The sequence below is a fragment of the Indicator indicator genome, chromosome 3 (genome assembly GCF_027791375.1).
Source record: "Indicator indicator isolate 239-I01 chromosome 3, UM_Iind_1.1, whole genome shotgun sequence".
Lineage (NCBI taxonomy): Eukaryota > Metazoa > Chordata > Aves > Piciformes > Indicatoridae > Indicator > Indicator indicator.
The window spans coordinates 46,120,386-46,144,797 of record NC_072012.1 but is presented as its reverse complement, the minus strand read 5'-3'; the positions used below and the strand labels follow the sequence as shown (position 1 = coordinate 46,144,797).

The following is a 24,412-nucleotide window of genomic DNA, read 5'->3' as shown; positions in this document are numbered from 1 at the left end:
AGCTGTGATTTTTCCCTGCCAGCTTTTATTGAAAGAGGGGACTTTAAAAAAGCTGTGACAACCTGCCTGCATTATACAAAGCTGTATGAGCTGAGCAAGGATGCCCTGCCAGGGCAAGTCTCTGCCCAGACTGGATGTGATCAGGCAGTGTGAGCTTGCAGCCCAGAAGGCAAATCACATACTGGGCTGCATCAAAAGATGCATTGCCAGCAGATCCAGAGAGGTGATTCTGCCACTTTACTCTGCTCTGGTGAGACCTCACCTGGAGTACTGTGTGCAGGTCTGGAGCCCTCAATATAGGAAGGACATGGACCTGATGGAGCAGGTCCAGCGGAGGGCCACTAAAATGATCAGGGGGTTGGAGCACCTCTGCTATGAGGACAGGCTGAGGGAGTGGGGGGTCTTCAGCCTGGAGAGGAGAAGGCTCTGGGGAGACCTAACAGCAGACTTCCAGTACCTGAAGGGTACCAAGAAGGATGGAGAGAGGCTGTTTACAAAAGCCTACAGTGATAGGATGAGGGGCAATGGCTTCAAACTAGAGAAGGACAGATTTAGATCAGATGTTAGGAACAGGTTCTTTACTATGAGGGTGGTGGAACACTGGAACAAGTTGCCCAGGGAGATGATTGAGGCTCCTTCCCTGGAGATATTCAAGGTGAGGTTCAACGAGGCCCTGGACAACCTGATCTAGTCGGGGATGTCCCTGCTGACTGCGGGGAGGTCGGACTGGATGACCTCTGGAGGTCCCTTCCAGCCTGGACCATTCTATGACTATCTATGGCTGACCCCTCAGCTCCTCCAGCAGTGATGCTGGGGCTGTGGAGCTGCTTCCTCGGGGGGCCTGGCTTCCCCAGCATCCCAGCCCAGGCTTGTATTTATGAATGGATCTGACGGAACTGCACCATGAGCCCGCGGTGTAACTGCATCACCCCATTGTTGCTACACACGCACAGCACTCACTGGGGAACAAAAAGCTGAATGAAGTGGAGCAGCTGCCAACTCAGGCAAAGACAACTTAGGAAACTATCTCATTCTTCCTTTCTCTTGGAGGCTATTTTGTCCTGTTGTTTCCTTGCATACAAAATGCGGTCTGCAACAAATAAGGCAGGGTAAGATACAGCGAGTCCTGTTGCTGGGTTCCAAAACCTCAGGCCCTGGATGGCTACAAAGGAGAGGATAAATGGTGTATATGCTGGAGGGACAATATTCAAATGCTATCTATTCAAAATAGGTTTCCATGATTTTGCACTGGGGCCCAACAGTGAACTGAATTTTTGAGCACGGTGGTTCTGATCATGGTCTCTACGTAGCCATTTGCAGGGATCTTTTTACGAAGGGACTTTTCAGATCTTGGGATTAAAAAAAAAAAGCAATATAAAACCCCCAGGACTCACATATGTAGCACATTTAAGTGGAGATATATTTCAAGTGCCATTTATTGTGGATCCAGTCTTTAAAACAGCCTGGATCCACATTTTCAAGGGCTTACAGCCAGCTGTTTCGACAAGACTTTAAGAAACACTTGGTTCCTTTTTTCTTTCTGTATCAGGCCCTTCAATATGCTTTGGATTTCCAAACCCACTCAACACACACCAGTTCCCATCTGGGAACAGACTTTTAAAAAGGACTTGTGACCACATCCAAGCCTACATGTTGGCTCCACCTGAAAACCTTTCCCCTGCTGTTGATGCTGAGGAGGACAACCCCTTCTGTCATAGAATCATAGCAATAGGATTGTTAGGGTTGAAAGGGACCTCAAGGATCATCCAGTTCCAAGCCCCCTTCCATGGGCAGGGACAACTCACACTACATCAGGTTGCTCAGAGACACATCCAGCCTGGTCTTAAAAACCTCCAGGGATGAGGCTTTTCACCACCTCCTGTTCCAGACCTCTTCCAGTGTCTCGCCACCCTCATGGTGAAGAACTTCTTCCTAACATCCAATCTGAATCTACCCACTTCTAGTTTTGTTCTATTCCCCTATTAGTCCTATCACTACCTGACATCCTAAAAAGTCCCTCCCCAGCTTTCTTGTAGCCCCCTTCAGATACTGGAAGGTCACAATAAGGTCTCCTCAGAGCCTTCTCCTCTCTGGACTGCATAGCCCCAACTCTATCAGTCTGTCTCCATAGGAGCTCCAGCCCCCTGATCATCCTTGTGGCCCTTCTCTGGAAACATTCCAGCACATCCTGATCCTTCTTGTAATGAGGGCTCCAGATACGGATGCAACCTTGAGAGCTGGGCTTTAGGAAGGAGATGTTCCTTACATACACATACAACCTTCACTACCACACACAAGTGAACCTGGCTGGCCTTCCTGGCAGCCACCACCATGGCTACTAACCACCTTACTTTGGGATCTAACCTTGCCAGCTTTTGTCAGCTGTGTAAGCCATTGTCAACACATTCCTAATACGAGACAGTAATTTCTATGTTGTAGTGCACTCAGCCTCATAGTTGGAAGGGACCTCTGGAGGTCACCTAACACAACCTTCTGCTTGAAGTTGGGTTAGTTGTGTGCCTAATTCTGACTTTAGCCTGCAATACTCTGATCCAAGGTGCTCTGTAGCAGGTAAAGACCTCATCTGGCTCACCCTGCAGTAGTTTCTTGAGCTCCTCAGAAACCCCAACGTAGTTCTCCTTCACAAGGAGATCTGGGGTTCCAGAGAATGGAAAGGCTAAGGACAGACTCAAGGGAGATGCAAGCAGTAACTTCACCAGGGCATGCATGCTCTGCACATGAGGTATGAGAAAGCTCCCAGGCATGGCCAGAGAAGCAGCTTTCAGACCCCTGGCTCATGAGCTGACACACTGAATTGCCAGCTGCTCTTCCAGGAGTTAAGGAGATAGATTTGCCTGAGACAGGTCTGTGGCAAAGCAGAATATTGATTGCCAAGGTCCTTAAATGAGCCTTGCCCATTCAGCTATCCTTCCTCACATCCCACATTTAGAGATGCTTGCATCCTCCTCTGAAGCATCTGGCTCCATCAGGGACAGGATACTGCACACACTGGACTGCTGCTCTAGGATGCTATGGAAATTCCTGACTTCCCAAGTTGTTTATTTTTCCATTGCAATGACCCACCAGGAGATGCACAGGGAGCTCAGCAGCTTCCTGTAAGTAGGTCTGTTAACTCTTTCCTCACTAGCTTCTCCCCTTCAGACAAGACCCATGGAAATAGTCCCAGCCTCTATAAGCTACCCTGATGCTACAGAGCTGTGTGAAGCTTTGGGACAGTAATAATCAGAAACAGCAATTCAGATATACCACACAAAGGTACTTTGATCAACCATAAAGGCTGCTGAGCTTCTCTGCTTCTCCAAGAGTAGATCCCTGGTGTTTATTTTAGTAGGTGGAAGGAGTAATGAAACCAAGGTTTGCATGGCCTTGTGGTCACTGTCTCTTTAGACTGTGATTCAACCTTCACAAGGAGCCCAGGGCAGCTCTTTTATCAGGAATAATTATTATCCCTAGAGTGAGACTGGCAGAGTGTCTTGTGCTAGCTCACCCAGTGTCTGGAGTGCTGCTTTGGATCCATCCAAGGACAGCTGACAGCAGAGTGTTTTTGAAGTCAGCATTTGTTTGTTGGTTGGCTGCTTACCCAAGAGCGGGGTACTAAAATAAATTATATAAATAATGTTAATAATGAATTAAGCAAAAACCCAAAACAGCCTATTAATAACATATTTTGGGTTTGGTTCTTAATGAAACATCAATTTAAAATGCTACAGTACTAAACGCCAAATTCCAGTTTCAGTTAAACCACTCCAAATCTAAAATAACTCCGTAGATTTCAGTCTCCTGGTTTGTGTTGCTACTCCCTAGCCAACAACACCCTCAAATCATCATTAGAAAGCAGCAGAAGTTCAGAAAAGCTCATTGCATTTCAGTTGCATCTGGATTTCTCTATTTTCATATGCTTGAAACTTTGAAGCTGAAATTGTTCATGCTTCACCTCAGCAACACTTTTTGGAAAGCCAATGAGAAATGTCTCACTATCTGTTTCCATGCTGAGCAGTCCCACACACACATCCCAAAAGGGAAAGAAGCCCCTAAGGCCCTCCAGCTCTCCACCATTCCCTGCAAGCCACCAGGAGGAAGGAGGAGGGGAGCACAAGAATTTTTTTCCTCTTTTCTCTGTGTTCCCTCTCTTCACATGATGCTGCTGAATCCTAGGACCTCTTATTTCTTCCTCTTTCCTAACCTCCCCTTTGAAAATGAAGTCATTCACACAATGATGATGAATTAATTGTGTCCCTGCAGGAATAGCTCTCAGGCATCAGAAATTAGGAAGTGAAAGAACTGAAGCTGTTCATTCAACTTTAATTAAAGTCCCAGCATAAAATATATTACAATAGTCTTTACTCTTCATTAACCCAGCCCTGGGCTAGCTCTTACACAACCTAGCCACCCTATTTTTTCCCAACAATACAATGTAAGGATGAAGCTTATTACTACAGCTGTCCCATACTTCTCTGAGAGACCCTATTTTCAGTTGCTTATCTCTCTCTCAACATTTAACATGTGGGATGAAAGTTTCCAGCCCTCATCCCTTTTGCATTTTTCCAATGCAAGAGTCACAGAGGGGAAGTTTCTATGAAAATACTTTTCCCCATCTCCAAACAGCTGGTTAATGAAAAATACACTCTTTTGCCCAAGTTCAACATTCTGGTCACTTCTAGTTGGGCTGAGATTTCAAACCCTGTAGGAGACAGACTTTGAGTTAAGGCCACCTTTGCCACAACAGTGGGAACACCCTGAAAAAATGACAGCACCTCCAACTTCTGCAAAAACAGCCACAAATCCAGGCTGGGTGCAGAGTGGGTTGAGAGCAGCTCTGAAGAAAGAGACTTGGGGGTGTTGATTGATGAGAAGCTCCCCAGGAGCCAGCAGTGCCCTCATGCAGCACAGAAGGCAGCTGTGTGCTGGGCTGCAGCAAGAGGAGTGTGGGCAGCAGGGCAAGAGAGGGGATTCTGCCCCTTGACTCTGCTGAGACCTCACTCCAAATACTGCCTCCAGTTCTGGTGTCCCCAGCATAAGGACACAGAGCTGCTGGAGTGAGTCCAGAGGAGGGCCGCAAAGATGATGCAAGGGCTGGAACACCTCTGCTGTGAGAATAAGCTGAGGAGGGTGGGGTTGTTCAGCCTAGAGAAGACTCTGGGGGGACCTTAGAGCTGCCTTCCAACATCTGAAGGGATCCTACAGAAAGGGTGGAGTGGGACTTTCCATAAGGGTGTCTAGCAATAGGACAAGCGGGAATGGTTGGAAGCTAAGGGAGACCAGGGTTAGACTGGAGCTTAGGAAGAAGTTCTTCAGTACAAGAGCCCAGAGAGGTTGTGGATGCCTCCTCCCAGGGGGTGTTCAAGGCCAGGCTGGATGAGGCCTTGAGCAGCTGAGTCTAGTTGAGAGGCATCCCTGTCCACAGCAGGGACGTTGGAGTAGATGCTCACCAAATCCACTCCATCACTCTCCTTCTCAGATGGACAGGGGAGAAGGAAACAAGAGTATTGTGTCCAATTCCAGAGCCCCTGTTACAGGAAGGATATGGATGTGCTGGAATGCGTCCAGAGAAGGGCCATGAGGATGATCAGAGGGCTGGAGCTCCTCTCCTATGAGGACAGACTGAGAGAGTTGGGGTTGTTCAGTGTGAAGAGAAGGCTCTGAGGAGACCTTCTTGTGGCCTTCCAGTATCTGAAGGGGGCTACAAGAAAGCTGGGGAGGGACTTTTTAGGGTGTCAGGGAGTGATAGGACTGGGGGGAACGAATCCAAGCTAGACAAAGGGAGATTCAGACAGATGCTAGGAAGAAGTTCTTCCCCATGAGGGTAGTGAGACACTGGAACAGGTTGCCCTGGGAGGTGGTGGAAGCCTCATCCCTGGAGGTTTTTAATGCTATGCTGGATGTGCCTCTTGGCAACCTGATGTAGTGTGAGGTGTCCCTGCCCATGGCAAGGGGGTTGGAACTGGATGATCCTTGTGGTTCCTTCCAACCCTGCAATTCTGTGATAATTCTGTGAAGGGGCCCATGGGTCAAGACAGAAGCAATTTAATAGGGCAAAAGCAAAGGCCACAGGTGGAAGCAAGAGCAAAGAAAGCTGTTATTCTCTGCTTCCCATCAGCAGACACTGTCTGGCTGCTCCCTGGGAAGCAGGACTTCAGTGCACGCAGTGGATGCTCCAGAGAACAACCACCATCAACAAATGCTCCCACACTCCCTTCTTTCCCTCAGTTTTTATATCTCAGCTGACCTCATATAGTATGGAATAACCCTCTGATCAGTTTGGGTCAGCTGGCCCAGCTGTGTCCCCTCCCAAGACCTTGCCCACCCCTTAGCCTACTCTTTGGGGGGAAGAACGTTGGAAAAGTGCTTGCACAGCACCAAGGCTGCTCAGCAGCAGTCAAAACACTGGTGTGTTCCAGCTGCCACTACAAAACTCAACACTGTGAAAGATGCCAAGGGGAGAGCTAACTCCATCTCAGCCAAACCCAAGACATTTCATCACTGCAAAACAAGTCAAGCTTCACAGGAGATGAAACTCCTCTTTACCCACAAACCAAGCAGTTTGGATTTGCTTTCCCTGCAGTGTCCCCCCCGACACAGGGGTGCAGCAAGAGAGGCACCACCCCTGGGGAAAGGCACCCTCAGCCCTGCCAGCTTTCTGCTGAGATTGCCATGCATAGCTGTGAGGTTTGGGTTTTGTTGATGTCCCCATGATAAGTTGACCCCAGACCAGAAAACTCACTTTGGCCTGAGTTTGAGCACCACTGGAAGGCTGCTGGATTCACCACTCCTGCTGGCAGGAATTTCTGATAGCCAAAAAATGCACTTCATGCAGTGAGCTTAGCAAGTAACAGACAGAAGCTATCTGCCTCACACTGTGCCAGCTCTCACACTGGAGGGCCAGCTCATTATTCACTTTCTTCAAGGCAAGGATTTTGATGTGATAGCTCAATGAGGGCAGTCCCAAGGTGAAGAACACAGGACTGGTGCTGTGTACCTTATGCCCCAGGGGATGCCATCTGCCTGCTAGCCCCATCACCTGGGCTGATACCCAAGGTGGCTCTATAGCATGCCTGGGTAGGCAGAGCAGGTTCTCCCCACCAAACTGCTGGACAAAGTGTGAATGAAAACTGATCCTGATAGGCCAAGAAGCTTTGGACATTCAAAGCACCACAACCAAGGTGGCACCAGGTCCACACCTGCAACCCACTCACTCCAGAAGCATCTTTTGCTCCACTGGGCTTTCAGGATCAGGCTGGGTTTGACAGCCCACTTCTCCACCAACAGAAAGAGAAGAGGAATGTGGGACACTCACCACATCTGTGTTTGTGATCTTGGCCAGGAGGTCTGTGAGGCTGTCCCCGTCATCGAGCTGAAGGCCACAGATGGCTGCTCCCACACTTCCAGTTGCTATCATTGACGGTGGGTACATGGCAAAGTTAAAGTCTGCAAGAACAGATCTGGGAATTAGTCCAAGCCCAGACCAGAAAAGCTGCAAAACATCAGAGGCAAGCAACATAACAAAAACCATAAAAAGCACACCCAAGAATAAAAAACCTGGGAAGTAGAAGAAAGGGAAAAGTGCCACTCTTTTTTGGTCTGGTGGAGCTCATTAGTCACACTGCTCATCACGAGCAGTCAAAGAAGGGGTAACAGATCTGCAAATTAAAATGGAAATGCAGTTCAGGCTTTTATTCTCACTGATGCATAAAGCAAACCTGGACAATTTTTAATAGTCTTTCCTTAGTTTTAAAGAAAAGGAAAGAGAAGAAGGAGGCTTTCTGTCATTTATGTCAGAAATTTGGGTCTCGATCGCATTAGAGCTCTCTGTATAAGCAGAAAACTAAGTGGGATAAGGCATCACAAAGGACCAAACTGAGATTTTCAGGCACGTCAATTTTTAAAGACTTAATTAACTCGAACGTTTAAAGGCCTGCCCAGGAAAGAGATTTTTAATTAGCAGTTCATCTCTGCCACCTTTGCAATTAGGAAGTGAGAACACTTACAGCCCATAGCTACGTAGCCGAAGAAAAAGCAAGGATCACATTTGTCATTCCCATTTCTTAACAAACAACTTAAAACCACATTTCAAGCCTTGCTCTCACACACATCTTGTAGAGACCAGAAGAGAAATGAAAATAACACTGATTTTTTGTGATCTTTGTAAGACAGTTTATGATGCCACAGCATCACAGACATATGGTTTGTCAGCACGTCTTATGAAATACCATTTATAGGTTCTTCTAGGTTACTGGTATCTTTCTGAGATGAAACTTGGTTTGCAAGTTTTTTGGTTCCACAAGAACTCATTAACAAACCCTTCTCTACTAGTTGGGAGAACTGAAGAAGGTAAAGGAAACCCAAGTAATACTCAGTATAAAATACTAAGTACAATACATACATACAGATTGTTAACAGGTCTGTTAAAGGCAGATCCTGCATCCTCTCTGCTCAGCTAATACAGATTCTGTAACCCTGTTGATGTCTGCTCAGGTTTTTAGACACATGCAGAGTTGTTTCCAGCCTCACAGACTCTGAGCTGGCAAATACTGCAATAGCTGTGGAGGTGGCATGCACTTCTCCAGGCTGCAAAATGTCCCTGGGACCCAGGAGGAAAAGCAGCAGTCAGGTAAGAACAGACTCAGGTCACAGCATTCATCCAGACAGACTGGAGGTGGAATGTTAGAAGTGAGGAAAAAAAGGAGGAGCTGAAACCCTGATCCCAGGCCAATGGGATTGTTTAGACCTTCTCATTCTTTTCCTTTTGCATTCAATGGTGATTTATTTACATTCTATCACTTTCTGTTCAAGATCTGTGGAAATTTTTCTAGGCACAGCCTAAAACTACCACAGATGGATTTGTGTGTCTCACGAAGTTACCAGAAGGTGACCACCTGCAAGGTCACTGCTGTATGCTGCTGATGCCCATTGACCTTCCTACCAGGAGAGCTCAGCAGACATCACACTCTCACAAATGCTTCTCAAAGAGCAAATTCCCACTGACTGAAGTAATTATATGATATGGACTGTCATCATTATACAAATAATTCATTATGCACTATTGCAAGTATCTACTGTACACTAAAAAGCTGGTGATCTTGGAAATTAAGTCACATTGCCCTTACTCATGAGTTACCAGAAGAGCTTTGACTCCTATTTATCAGTGCACAGAACAGCCCTGAGGATGCTGGTCCCTGTCGAGGTAACAGGAACTGCTCTTCGATGATCAAAACTGCTTTCACGTTTACCTTAGGGGAATTGATAAACATGCACACAAGGGTTAGCCTGTAAATAGATGAGCAGGGGGAGTAGGTAAAGCTACTTGAAACATAGCACATGCACTGCTCACAGAGCCTGCCCCATCCCCAGTGTGGTTACACTTCTCCTCAGGGATGTTTTAGGCTGTCAGGGTAGTGATAGGACTGTGGAGAATGGATCCAAGCTAGAGGAGGGGAGATTTAGATTAGATGTTAGGAAAAGTTCTTCACCGTGAGGGTGGTGGGACACTGGAACAGATTGCCCAGGGGAGTGGTGAAATCCCCATCCCTCAAGTTTTTAAGGTCAGGTTGGATGTGGCTCTGGGTAACCTGATCTAGTGGAAAGTGTCCTTGCCCATGGCAAGGGGGTTGGAACTGCACGATCCTTGAGGTCCCTTCAAACCCTGACAATTCTGTCATCAAAAGCAGGCAATAATTACAGCAGGATTTTAAGCCCTCAAAACAACCAATTTGCCTCTCTCCTTACTTGCTGCTACTGACAGGAAGCCTCAGGACTCAACTCTGGGTGACCATTGCAGTAGCTCATTCCTTTGGGTTGATCTGGTAGCTAGTGGCTCCACAGAAGAAATGTGATTGCTGGGCCACCAGTTTGCAATGTCCAGCACAAAGAGCTGGCTAAAGAACTCTGGGAAGGAGAGGTTTTTGTAAAGGTTGCAAACATTCATGTCCTCAATGTGAGAGTCCAGAGCCTCTTCCTGCTCCAGAGAGCAACTAACAAATGTCTGTAAAATTTAAGAATATTCAAACATTTCTGGAAGAGACCTTGCTCTCATCTACACAATCATCAGCAACCCCATTCATTTATTCAGAAAAGGGATAAATTAAAGCAGACTACATCTCCATGAGTCTGTTTTATCCTCTTGCATTTGCTTGGGTTTGTGAATCCTGTGTGCTCACGTTGGCATGCATCAGGCTGCACTTTGGCCAATGCAGCCTTAAGTTGGGAGGCAACTCCTGCATTTCATCTTTGGACTTACCAAAACATCTCCCAGTTATGCATGGGAATTACAGCTGGCAACAGACTTTCCATAATTTACCCGTTCTCGTCTTGAGTTTGGGGGGAAACGTACTAAAAAGATGATGTGGAACCTCTCAAACTCTGCCAGCGTTTGAACAGTCCCTACAGGACCTACAAAGCAGTGGGTGAGAAGCACAACCCACCCCCTCCCACTCATCATTTGAGCCAGCAGCAGGGACCCAGTTGGGAGGCCCAAATGGACCCAACCCCCTTATGTGTGGTCACTGAGTCCTCATGCGAGCAGCTTCCCCCAGCCCTGTGCAGCTGGTGGGGAGAACCAAGCAACAGGGAGCTCCCAATGTCTTGCACTCAACGCTGGCCAGACACTGTGGGCTGAGTGAAGGACACAGTTCCAGCCTGCTCTCTGAACTTCCTTCCCTCCTAGGAGCTTGCATCGAGACCTCCACATTATCTAAACGTCGGTCTCCTCGTGGTTGATTTTAGATCTACTCCCAGAAACTGTCTTCCTAGGAAGCTGAATAAAAGAGCCACAGTGCCCCTGCCAACTAGCACTGCTGTAGGTCTGCTTCCACGTGGGGTCACATGAGCACATTTCTATGCCCAATAACCTTGTTAGCTCCCTTAATGTCATTCATGATGCAAATGAGACAGCGAGCGAATGGCCAGAGGCCCAGAGCGGATGAAGCTCAGCATCCAGAAAAGTCTTACATCGCCTCTAGCCCTAAACTAACTTCCCTCCATAACAAGCACCATAAACTTGGCTATCAAAGCTACACATGCCCGGCCTTTGTTGTACAACAGGCAGCGATTTGTATCACTGCCTTCTATTTTTAGCATATTAATTAACTACTGCAACTGGTGAGGCAAAGTGTCTCCAACTGGAGAGTGTGGCACCATTGTCTGGAGTCATCACCTCATCTCGCGCCTATTGAAAATCATGGCAGTGACCCTCCTGCTGATATGAATTTAACCTGACATGCCCACAAAGGGGTGGGGTGGGGAGGGGGAGGTGGCCCACCAATTTTCCTGCACATGGGTTCTCCACATCACCCTGGACCCTATTAGCGTGGAAAAGAGCTGGCTGAAAGAAAAGAAGCCACATTGTGCCGGGCCACCTAGAGGGTTGAATAGAAAAGGGCTGAGGAAAAGAGCAGGCAAGGGGAATAAAGGCAGCCATTAACATATTTCCATATTCAAGCGCAGCGATAACTACGTGAAGTGTTTGTCAAGGGACCCTTTCAGGCTGCCAGGTAGGGACAGGACTGGGGGGAATGGAACAAAAGTAGAAATGGGTAGACTCAGGCTGGATGTTAGGAGGAAGTTTTTCCCCATGAGGGTGGTGAGACACCAGAACTTCGTGGTGGAAGCCTTGTCCCTGGAGGATTTTAAGGCCAGGCTGGATGTGGCTCTGGGCAACCTGATCTAGTGTGAGATGTCCCTGCTCATGGCAGGGGGCTTGGAACTGGATGATCCTTGAGGTCCCTTTCAACCCTAATAATTCTATGATTCTAGGTGCAGGGGAAGGATAAATATTAAGTGCTGTATATGAGGGGATGCAGAACCTCCCTCTGAGCTTCTTGCCCTACACTGAGAGATTCAAACTAAGGGTTTTTTTTTTTTTTTTTTTTTTTATTTTATTTTGTTTGGATGTGGCTCTGAGCAAATTTGAGTGAATCCTGGCTAAGGGGAAAAGACAAAGAATAATCCTAAAGTAAAAAGCTAACTAGTCCAGAATTGTCTGATGAATTACCAAGAGTGACTCTGCAGACCCTAGGACAGAGTACTATGTCTATTGAGTCCTGTAGTCTTTTGCCTGAAAATGATCATACAGCAGTATGAAAAGAAGGGAAGGACCATGGGGATGATCAGAGGGTTGGAGCACCTCTCCTATGAAACAGGCTGAGAAAGTTGGGGTTATTCAGTCTGGAAAAGAGAAGGCTCTGAGGAGACCTTCTTGTGGCCTTCCAGTATCTGAAGGGGGCCTACAAGAACGCTGGGGAGGGACTTTTTAGGGTGTCAGGGAATGACAGGACTGGGGGGAACGGAACAAAAAATAGAAATGGGTAGATTCAGGTTGGATGTTAGGAGGAAGTTCTTCCCCATGAGGGTGGTGAGACACTGGAACAGGTTGTCCAGGGAGGTGGTTGAGGCCCCATCCCTGGAGGTTTTTAAGGCCAGGCTGGATGCGGCTCTGGGCAACCTGATGTAGTGTGAGGTGTCCCTGCCCATGGCAGGGGGGGTGGCACTGGTTGATCCTTGAGGTCCCTTCCAACCCTAGTAATTCTATGATTCTAGGTGCAGGGGAAGGATAAATATGAAATGCTGTATCTGAGAGGATGCAGAACCTCCCTCTGAGCTTCTTGCCTTACACTGAGAGATTAAAACCAACTTTTTTTTTTTTAATGTGTTATTTTCAGTTATAAACCTCCACACCTCTGTTTTCCTTCACCAGGACAACCAAGTCCCAGCATCCTCACTCAAGTTTTCAATCAGGTAAAAACTGCTCACAGGGTGAGGTCAACAGCTTGCCCTGAGATTTCTTTTTTTTTTCTTTTTTTTTTTTTAAATCTAAATAAAAAGGAAAGAATCCACAGATGACAGACACTGAAAGTTGGGGCTCCAGAGAGGAGGCTCTGGGGAGAACTTATTGTGGCCTTCCAGTATCTGAAGGGGGCCTATGAGAAAGCTGGGGAGAGACTTTTTGGGGTGTCAGGTAGTGATAGGACTAAGGGGAATGGAACAAAACTAGAAGTGGGTAGATTCAGATTGGATGTTAGGAAGAAGGTTTTCACCATGAGGGTGGTGAGACACTGGAACAGGTTGCCCAGGGAGGTGGTGGAAGCCTCACCCATGAAGTTTTTAAGGTCAGGCTGGATGTGGCTGTGAGCAACCTGATCTAGTGTGAGGTGTCCCTGCCCAAGACAGGGGGGGTGGAACTGGATGATCCTTGAGGTCCCTTCCAACCCTAACAATTCTATGATTCTATGAATCTATGTGAAGCTGAAACCTATGTTTTTATGTCAAATTCTTGTTGGAGACGATGAAATCTGAAATACAGAGGGAAATCTATAAAAACACTGTTTTCTGGACACCTGAAGAAAGGCTATAAGCTAAATCCTTCTCTTGGACCTATGTGCAACCTTGGTTAAGGGGCACCCAGAGCTGGCACCAAAGGTGTGGCTCCATCTCTAACTTTGTTGTGATTTATGCAATTCCATGGGAAACTACAGAAGGAGTCTCCTTAGAAGTCAGAGGAGGAGCACAACAACATGAAACCCACAAGAATCTGAGCACATTAATAAATTCATAGGAAAATACTGTCTTCTTAGAAAGCAGGACTTGTTTTACCTTCTATTCTCAGGCAATGAGCACTAGAAACTGTCCCATCTCCATTTTGGTATCACTTTTTCCTTAAAGGACCTTAAAAACAAGAGATCATCCTTGCACGAGCCTGCTGACTTCAGTGTTAGAAATGAAAAATAATCACACAGAATCAACCAGGTTGGAAAAGACCTCAGAGATCATCAAGTCCAACCTATTACCTAACACCTCCTGACAACTAAACCATGGCTCCAAGTGCCACATCCAATCTTTTTTTTGAACACCTCCAGGGATGGTGACTCCACCACCTCCCTGGGCAGCACACTCCAATGGCCAATTACTCTTTCTGTGAAGAACTTTCTCCTCACCTCCAGCCTAAACTTTTCCTGGCACAGCTTGAGACTGTGTCCTCTTGTTCTGCCACTGGTTGCCTGGGAGAAGAGACCAACCCCCACCTGGCTACAACCTCCTTTCAGGTAGTTGTAGAGAGCAATAAGGTCTCCCCTGGTGATACTAGAAACAGTGCCCTTTGAAACACAGCTGCCTCTGGACTAGTTGGTTGCAGTCATCAAGCAAATTCAGGGTACCCTGAATCAGCACCCTGCTTTCAGGTGGGATGGAGCTCACACAGTCAGGGTGTGCATGTGCTGAGGACATCTTGCTGCCAGCCCAGCACATCATCCACAGCCAGGTTCTAGGACCCTGTGCCAAGCTGTTTTGCTGGCTCTCTCCTGATCCAGTGAACTACCTCTGAGCCAGGAAAATGCAAGGTTGACAATTAGTCTAAAGCAGGAGGGAACTGGACACAGGAACCCAGAGAGGTCCTGCAAGGGGAAGCAGCCCTTGCTCACAGCCAATAAATGAAAACTGGCAGAAGGAAAAGAGCAGCGACAAACACCCAGGCTGAACGTGCTCGGTGTGCCAAAGCCAGGTGGGCTGCAAGCAGATGATCTTTAAGGTCTCTTCCAACCTCAGCCATTCCATGAATCTATGAATCTACCTTCTTTAAGTGCCCCTTGTTAATGCTCTGGCTCTGCTGGTTGAGTTTTTTAACAGCTGATTTTCATTTCTATAACTTAACAGAGGTTTATTTTCAGAGCTGAAAATGGAGAACTGGAAACTGCTACCTTGAGGAAATGTAGGAGTGGGGAAAGAGTTTTACCACCATTAGGAGAACAGAATCATGACAATCACCAATACCAGTTTATAAAATTATTTGGAATAGTGGTCAAACGTCACCCAGCCTCTAACTTCATCCAGCCAATGACTGTACAATGAGCACAAGCATGGATCTGACTTTAGCCAGCTGAGTTTTAAAGAAAGGTCTAAGGAAAACAATGCAAATAGTGAATTTCCTCCTTGCCCGTTTTGATCCAAATGCAGTTCCAGTGTCAGTATCCTAATTTTTTTTTCACCAAAAGTTTTTTTAACTGCCATTGGCCATTATTTTTTCTCTTGCTGTCATATCTCCACAAGACACTGCAATTTCCCTCCCCATGTTAACTATTTCTGCTTTTAAGGGCAAAACCAGGTGACTCTTCAGCATGGCAGTGCCAAGGATGACCAAACAAAAAACTGTCAAGTAAAACAGGATGCAGACCTAGCTTCTGTTCTTTTGAGTAGTGAGGAGGGCAGACACCTAATTCTTGTGATGGTTTGAAACTGTATCTTTAATTTTTCCTCCCCCTTTGGGGGGAAGCAAAGGGAGCTTGGTTGTGCTTTTTCTGTTGTAAATGTTGTGAATTTTGTGTGTTTGTATATATTCATTGCATTTCATCATAGATTGTAGATTTGCTTGTAAATACAGCCTTTCATTTGCTTCCAACTCTGAGCTATCCTGGTTATTGTTGGTGTGGGGGGAATTTCAGCTCACACTGACACGATTCTCTTCCTGGGCTAGAGTAAAGCAAAAAGTGTTTGGTTTTTATAGAAATGGGTCTAAAGTACCCTAAATGTCAATGCTCCACCACAACCACCCACGTGAGGTAGAGACAGGGAAAGACAATAATCTCTGTAAAGTACATGTGCACTCACTACAATGTGTATTAACTGATCATAAATACTATTTCTGAACAACTGTTTGCACTGATTATTGTAATTATCACTTATTCTGCACCCTTCCCTAACCAAGGATCAGGACTATGGTAGTGCTTGAACCACCCAAAAGTCAGGTCTGCAGCTGGTAGGAAGGAGGGCAAGTTATCTGGCAGCAGTGGAACTACACCAGCTTTTATCAGCAAAGGCTCTTCCTCTCCACTGCCTTCCACCTTATCTTCCCAGATCTGACATGTCCTACTACTTAAGGAGTGAGCCTGCTCATAGAGGACATTCACCAGGCTTTCCTTACTTGGTGATGGAGCTTACATGGTTCTTGGGCTTCCTTTTACTGGGAAGTTGAATATACTGACAGGAGCTGTCCCTCCCAATTAATAGGCAAGAGCCTTCTTTTCCATGGTAATAAATGCATTTGGACTCTTCTTTCTTCTATCATGCAAGAAGTGTTTGTGCAGCCATTGCCACTTTTCAATATGTATTTTATTTCTAAGAGATTAATCTACCCAACAATGCCTCTGTGGACTTTGTTCTTTCCCTCTGCAAAAAAAACCCAAACAGGTCCCAAATAAAACTCTTATCATACTTTCATCCTTTGTAGGGACAGAGCCCAATACCATGGAAGGGGAAAGCATAGTGGACTTGAGCAGGAGAAGTCCTGAGGACCAAGCATGCCTCTTGGTGTTACAAAGCATTCTGTGTGGTTACCCTCTAGATCACTCCTAGAGAGTGAGCCTCATCTTGCAGTCTTTGCTCAGACAACACTCCCATTGACTTCCACAGAACTTCTGTCTGAGTAAGGATCCAGCGTTTGGCCAGAGGTTTGGGAAAAAAAAAAAAAAAAAAAGCCCTTCTCAGCTTTCAAATGTAGATGATTAATGTCCCAGGAACAGTGGGCAGAGGTTTGGCACACTGCACAGAACTGACTTCAAGCTGAAATTTTCCTCCTCTTCCCTAGCCTCTTTCAGACACAGGCTTTGAAAGCTACTGCTCTCTGCAATGCCACCTTGTATCTATCATGGGAACATCTCACCTGCCACAGGACTCCAAGCTGACCATGCAAAGGCTGGCTCTAGGCATCTACACAAGCTGCCCTCTGTCTCTGCACGCCTGCGGAGCTTTTTCCTCTTAAGTTTTGCATGCCCTTTAAACAAAACATTGGAAAACTCCTCACTGAGATTAATCTCTCTGTGACAGCTGATGTTCAGAGACTCACAGCTCCTTTTATTTCTGAAAGTCTGGCTTGCACAGCCTGTCCTCCCCCAAAAACCTGCTCTCTACAGACAATGAGATAAAAAGTGATATCCTGTGCCAGAACAGCAGCACATGCAGCCCTCAAGGAGAAAGCGTAAAACGAGGAAGCAGCTGGGCATCTATGACTCTGAGCAGCCCAGAAGAAGAAGAAAGGAAGGGCACCAGGCTGAAGTTGAGGAAACAATGCATGGTTCTCTTTTCATCAACACCGTGGCATGCTCTGCATTGCAGCTCTGCTGTCTCCCAGTCCTCCAGGAGCAGTTCCCTGGCTTGGTACAAGGCACACGCAAGCAAAGAAGCAAGCCTGGAGAAACCATTTCTGAACTGCAGAGCACTGAGGAGACAGAGGAGAAATCACAGAATCTTAAGGATTGGAAGGGACCTCGAGAGATCATCCCAGTCCAACCCCCCTGCCAGAGCAGGATCACCTAGAGCAGATCACACAGGAACTCAGCCAGACAGCTCTTGAATATCTCCAGAGAGGGAGACTCCACAGCCCCCTGAGCAGCCCATTCCAGTGTTCTGTCACCCAATGAAGGGCTCAAAGCAATCAGCAGATGGAGGTGGGGTCAAAGCAGCAAAGTAAAGTGATCCCAGAGAGCAAAAGGAGAATGATGTCCACTGAGCTCAGAGATAAACAGGATCCTCCCATGCTGAAAAAATGCAACAAGCATTCCTTTTGCCAAGCTATATTGTAAGGGCGAGGGCTCCAGAGGCAGCCTTAGTGCCTTGCAAATTCAGAAAGCTCCTGAAGGAGATTTTAGTTTGCATGGGGAGCCACAGCAGGATGAGAAAACAAATGATATCATGCCAGACTAGGCTATGCCAGTACATGCCAAACCTTATGCTCTGACAGCGCAGTAAGCTGCTTGAAGAAAGGTAGCACACACATGGGCAGCTCTGAGCCAACAGATCAAGCTCTCACTTTATGACAGTACATGGCTGCACACCCACTCCTTCTGGCCTCTTTCAGTGGAGGAAAGAGTCTTCTGGAAGTGTTGTGAGTGCAGAGGAAAGAGAAAACTTTTTATTCAGGGAATAAGCCTGTGCTGCCCAGCAGCTGTATGTTCAGATGGGAGCACGGGCACAGAGGGATACATTCCAGTTTCAGTCATGCTCATGTGAATCATTAATCACTGCAAGGGCTGGGGAGTGGCCATGGGTTCAGATCCACAGAGCTTGTTTGAGAAACTGGGCTCAAAATAGAGACAGAGAAACAGAGAGAGTGACAAAATGATAAAAGATGCTGAGAGGAACACACAAAAGAACTGGTATCACCTTGTCTAATGTTCAAATGGAAAGGATATCAAAGTGGTCATAGAATCATAGAATGGTCTGGGTTGAAGGGACCTCCAAAGCTCATCCAGTCCAACCCCCTCTGCAGTCAGCAGGGACATCCTCAGCTAGATCAGGCTGCCCAGAGCCTGTAGAGCCTCACCCTGAGTATCTCCAGGGATGGGGCCTCAACTACCTCCCTGGGCAACCTGTTCCAGTGTTCCACTACCCTCATGGTAAAGAACTTGCTCCCAACATCCTAAAATCCTTGATCCTACACATCCAGCACAACATCCAGCACTGTTAATGATTTCTTCCCTTTCCCTTTGCTGACACAAAGCACTGCAGGACCAAGATCACAGCTGGCTCTGTAAAAGCAGGGAACATGTAGGAATTTCTAGTATAACACTTTTGCTAAGAAATTAAAATAGAAGAGTTGGTGAAGAGGAACTCAGGCTAGAGGAAAGAAGTTCAAACGATGACAGAGTTTGCGTGATACTCAAGAAGAAAAAGTACTTCAAGGTAGACAAAGCTGCACTGAGATGAATTGGGGAATGAAGAGATTCGTTGCTGTGCTTCAGACCAGAGGTGGTAGCCAGAGAGTGAGGTCAGGTCTGGTAACAGTAAAGATTCAGAAGCAGGCTAAAAACATGCATGAAAGAAGCAGCCACATGTCAATGGAGGTTGTATTGCTGAAAGAAGGCAAATGGAGAAATGAAATACCAGGGTTAACCCAAGCTGGTGGAGAGCAAAAGCTTTGAGGGGGAGAAAGGGAAAGAAGAAACAGCAGCTGATGAGGCCTCTGAAACCAATAGGGACAAGAAAAGGAACTGACAACCTGATCTGGAAGGAAGTCTGATGAGAAAGGACTTCTTTTTTTCACTGAGGATGGTGAGAATGAGTTTGAGAAGAGTGGCAGTGAAAGGGAAATAAAGTCAGAACCACATTCCCGTAAGGCAAACAGTGGTAGTAGCTTGCTAGCAAACTGTGGCAGAGGTAGAACAGTGGGAATGAGGGCTTGGGTATGAGCTCTGCTTTTTAAACTGCAGGTGACTGTGGGTCCCCCTCAGAACTGAATGCCAACACAAAGGTTTGTGGAAAAGAAGATGAGAAGAGAAGGAAATCTACAGCCAGCACCATGGTGCCCTGTCTTTCAGAAGGCACCATAAGCCATCCATTGTGTCTTACATTTACAAGAAAACAAAACTCTGATTTGTTGCCTTTTCAAACTCTATGTAAAGGACTCTGGAGCATGCACTGGAGACAAACAGCCTGAGAAACAGACCATATGAGGGAAGCACATGAGAGAAGTGGGCTAAGGGTTGAAAAGGGGATGCTGTTTTGGATCTCAGTAAACAGACTAGTAAAGCATGGAGCTAACCATCACAAAACTCATGGAGTGAAAGGAAGCCACAGACTTTGGAAACTCCTTCACGGCCCCCAGTCTTGCAATGGTTTGGTTATATGGAAAACTTCAAGAGAGAAGGATTACAGACCACAATTTGGAAAGTTAAATCATTATGAAATCTAAGTCACTCAAGGTAATGTGCAGGAGGTGAAAGCAACAAAAGAGAGGGAAGAATGGTCTGGGTTAGAAGACAACAGGTTGGAGGTTGAATACTGATGGTATTGAGAGGATCCAGAGTAATGTCTATGGGAAAGATCATCTTTCCCAGAAGACAAATGTGAGTGAATCCTGGCTAAGGGGAAAAGACAAAGAATAATCCTAAAGTACTTAGTCCAGAATTGTCTGATGAATTACCAATAGCGACTCTGCAGACCCTAGGACAGAGTACTATGTCTACTGAGTCCTGTAGTCTTTTGCCTGAAAATGATCATACAGCAGTATGAAAAGAAGGGAAGGGCCATGGAGAGGGCTGGAGCACCTCTCCTATGAAAACAGGCTGAGAGAGCTGGGGTTATTCAGTCTGGAAAAGAGAAGGCTCTGAGAAGACCTTCTTGTGGCCTTCCAGTATCTGAAGGGGGCTACAAGAAAGCTGGGGAGGGACTTTTTAGAGTGTCAAGGAGTGGTAGGACTGGGGGGAACAGATCCAAACTAGAGGAGGGGAGATTTAGATTACAAGTTAGGAAGAAGTTCTTCCCCATGAGGGTGGTGAGACACTGGAACAGGTTGCCCAGGGAGCTGGTAGAAGCCTCATCCCTGGAGGTTTTTACAGCCAGGCTGGATGTAGCTGTGAGCAACCTGATCTAATTTGAGGTGTCCCTGCCTGTGGCAGGGGGGTTGGAACTGGATGATCCTTGAGGTCCCTTCCAATCCTGTAATTCTGTGATTCTATGAAAGCTTGAACATCTCAGTAACCAAAAAGTCAAATCACCCTAACATGGCCCATATAAGATTCTCTAAGACAGACTGACTGTGATAGCAAAAACTGCCTTATATTGCAAAAGCTGTCACAATGTCTCAAATATTGAGAAGTAGGCACAGAGGTAGACATTCATACCCCAAACCTGCACTCTGTCTTCCTTTCCCCTCTGCCAAAACACAAGCAGAATAGTACCTATAGGTGCATCAAGCCATAGTGAACTCAAACATTGAGCCATGTACTACTTGACAATAACCCTGGAAAACACTGCATGCTGCTTATCTGTTCCAGGGCTAGCTTCTAAGAAGTGATCAAACCATTAATCATTAGATGGAATTTAGAGTACAGTGATTTTCTGAAAGTCACTAGGGAAAAAAGAAACCTGGACAAAAGAAAACAATAATAACCCCCAAACAAACAAAGAAACCAACAACTGTTTTTTGCAGCCAGGTATAAATTAAAAGCTTCTCTTCCACAAAAGAAATTATTCTCATCTCAGTCTTCAGAAACTGCAATCAGCTAAACATATGACAAAAGAGGAGTGTAACAGTTCCCTCTCACAGAGACTACTGTCACTGTTTCCTTGAAGTTAAGAGAAAGAATCCAAATGTTGGGGCTTTTTAAGTCATTACTTTTTAAATTGTCATTCTCTCTCCTTCAGTAATGTGGTAGTATCACACCCATTTCAAAACACAATTTTTACCTCTCACCTGGACAGCATCCTGCTGATGAGAAATGTACAAACACATCAATCTAATGCACTCACAGGGGCAATGCATTTTGGGCTAAAGTGCCACAATGGTGTTTTAGCCACATCATCCTTAAAAACAATCTGTAACCCCTGAAAAAAATAGTGGAAGGGGCAAAATAGAAAATCAATCAGCCTACCTCAGTCTTACTGACTTTACTGCAGAAGCACAGCATGCCTTAGAAGTAGGACTGCAACTGTACTGCAGCTCCCAACTGCAGGAATCATGGAATCTGAGTTGGAAGGGACCTCAGAAGGTCATCCAGTCCAACCACTTCTACAGCAAGCAGGGGTATCCTCAACTAGATCAGGTTGCCCAGAGCCCTGTTGAGCCTCACCTTGAATATCACAGTATCACAGTATATTACAGGTTGGAAGGGACCTCAAGAGATCATCCAGCCCAACCCCCCTGCCAGAGCAGGATCACTTAGGGTAGTCTGCACAGGAATGCATCCAGGTGGATTTGGAAAGTCTCCAGAGAAGGAGACTCCACATCCCCTCTGGGCAGCCTGTTCCAGTGCTCTGTCACCCTCACTTTAAGGAAGTTTCTCCTCATGTTGAGGTGAAACCTTCCATATTCAAGTCTGTATCCCTTGTTCCTTGTCTTACTACTGCTCACCACCAAAAAGAGCCTGGCCCCCTCCACTTGACACCCACCCCTCAGATATTGATAGACATTGATCAGATCCCCTCTCAGCCTTCTCAACAGCCCCCGGTCTCTCTTCACAGGGGAGATGCTGAAGTCCCCTAATCATCCTCATGGCTCTCCGTTGGACTCTCTCCAGCAGGTCTCTGTCTCTTTGGAACTGGGGAGCCCAAAACTGGACTCAGTATTGCAGGTGTGGTCTCAGCAGGGCAGAGTAGAGGGGGAGAAGAACCTCCCAAGACCTGCTAGACACACTTTTCTTGATGCACCCCAGGATACCATTGACCCTTTTGGCCAATGCCTCCAGGAATACCTCCAGGAATGGGGCCCCAACCACCTCCCCAGGCAACCTGTTCCAGTGTGTTCCACTGTGTTCCAACTAACAGCAATTTGGGGCCCAGATTCACAACACCCTTTGCAAGCAATCCCACCAGCTTCAGCCCCTATTCCTGCATCACCTAAGGATGGAAGGGATGAAAAGGCTTTGTACCACAATTACTCTGCTCTTTCAACCACGTGGCAAGCAGCAGGCAAACCCAGAGCACCCTGGCCTACCTGTAGCACAAAGGGCAATGAAGGTTTGTGCATGCTTCCGGATCAAAAGCAACTTGTCCTTAGGTAGGGGCAGCTTCCTCAGGATGTGCTCGATGAAATCGTGCGGAGTGACGGCTGCAAGGTTCCACTTCAACTTCCCCAACACCACCAGCTCCCATTCCTGCATGGAGGGGATGGAGAGGGAAGAAGAAAAGCTATAAGCAAACCTGGAAAGAAAAAAAGACCCCGCTTCACTTATTTCTGTAATTATATCACCACTAACTGGCTTTGGCTCACACTTTCCCTGCCCCCCCCCCCCCCCCATATGTCCTTACTGCTTTGAAGTTGTTTACTTTTTTCCTTTTTACTTTTTTTTTTTTTGAACACTGAAAATGTCAAGCTCTACTGAAAATAATGAGACCTGGCAGCTCCTGCCAAGATTTTACTTTTTTTGTATCCAGTGCTGAATGCCCACCCAGAAAGTTCAGCCTGCAATTAGATATTGCCAAGGTCACTGTGGTCCTTTCCTAGTAACTTCTTTTAAATGGCTATGGTCCTTACTTTATAGCCTTTTAAAGTCCTAGGAATAACCATGCATGAAAATAACCCAGATAAATGTTTTATTTTTTTGTTTTCAAAACTGAGAAAGTTAGCTTGATGGCATTCTCTCCTGAAAAGCGTATTCAAAAGCTCCTGCAGATAAATCTGATGGCGCTTAAAACTACTCCAACACAGCCTTTGCAGAAAGGAAATGCACACAACACAGCCAAGAAGTAGCCTGCGTAAATTATCTGCCAATAAATCATGCAGGATCCATTCCCACATTCTTTGCATGCCCTAAACTCCCAGTGAAATCAAAGGAAAGCCTTGGTGCATATGTAACCACTGGCCATTCCCTGCCATGTGATTACATGTAGGAACGGTACCTAACCAACAGATCCCAACCATGGGGTTCAAGCACAGCTAGACCTGCAGGCTTCATCATTTAAAGTAAGTTCTGAACACTTTATGGTGCCCCAGAGAGTGGACAAAGCTCAGGCTCCGGACTCCTTCCCATCTCATACATCAACTATTAGCTATTAACTAAATTCCATGCACTTGATTCTTGAGTCTTGATGATGCGTGAGCCTGATGGAACCCAGCGTGGCAGGGGGAGCCCCAGCTAAGATTGTAGAGCTGGCAAGTCCAAAGGAAAAAAAAAAAAAAAAGAAAAAAAAAAAAAAAGTCCTCTAATTTTGCAGCCGAGGAGACGTCAACCAGCGTTGCTGAGAAACCATAAACATGGACCCCACAATGTCATTTCTGCAGTCGTCTCTCTGAATAGATGCCTGCTCGAACAGCAAGTTGCTTTCCTACAGACATTCCTACTGGATTATGACACAGTCCTCTATAGCTTGAAAAAAATCTCACATTCATGTATGTAAAAGGCTCCTGAAACCAGATAGGGTTGGTTTGTTTGTTTGTTTGTTTTCTTTCTCAAGAAAATCTGTAAAATGTTTGACCGTAATAACCATTACGGGAACCAAGAAGCTAAAGACAAGAAGACCTTACTGAAGCCTTCCAGTATCTTAAGGGGGACTACAAGAAAGGTGGGGAGGGAGTTTTTAGGGTGTCAGGTAGTGATAGGACTAGGGGGAATGGATCCAAGCTAGAAATGGATGTTATGAAGTTTTTCCCCATGAGGGTGGTGAGACACTGGAACAGGTCACCCATGGAGGTAGTAGAAGCCTCATCCCTGGAGATTTTTAAGGCCAGGCTGGATGTGGCTCTGGGCAACCTGATCTAGTGTGAGATGTCTCTGCCTATGGCAGGGGGGTTGGAACTGGATGATCCTTGAGGTCCCTCCCAACCCTAATAATTCTATGATTCTGTAACTTCCCTTCTGTCACTAAAATGACTGATTTTCATATAGAAAAGCACTTTTAATCTAGAGGTCTGAATACAGGGAAGCACTTCAGACACATGCTTAAACAGGCAAACACATCCCTCCAGGTGTTCACA

The 24,412-nt window shown here is 46.3% G+C and overlaps 1 protein-coding gene across 1 annotated transcript in view; it reads right to left on the bottom strand.

Annotated features, from left to right (window-relative positions):
• The window catches only part of CCND2 (cyclin D2), a 43,564-nt gene that overhangs the window by 16,017 nt on the left and 3,135 nt on the right, over positions 1-24,412 (bottom strand). Inside the window, exons 3-4 of the mRNA XM_054399600.1 lie at positions 22,433-22,592; positions 7,316-7,446 (exon numbers count right to left, since the gene is read on the bottom strand). Of these exons, the coding sequence (XP_054255575.1) occupies positions 7,316-7,446; positions 22,433-22,592 (291 nt within the window). The remainder of the gene's footprint in view (positions 1-7,315; positions 7,447-22,432; positions 22,593-24,412) is intronic.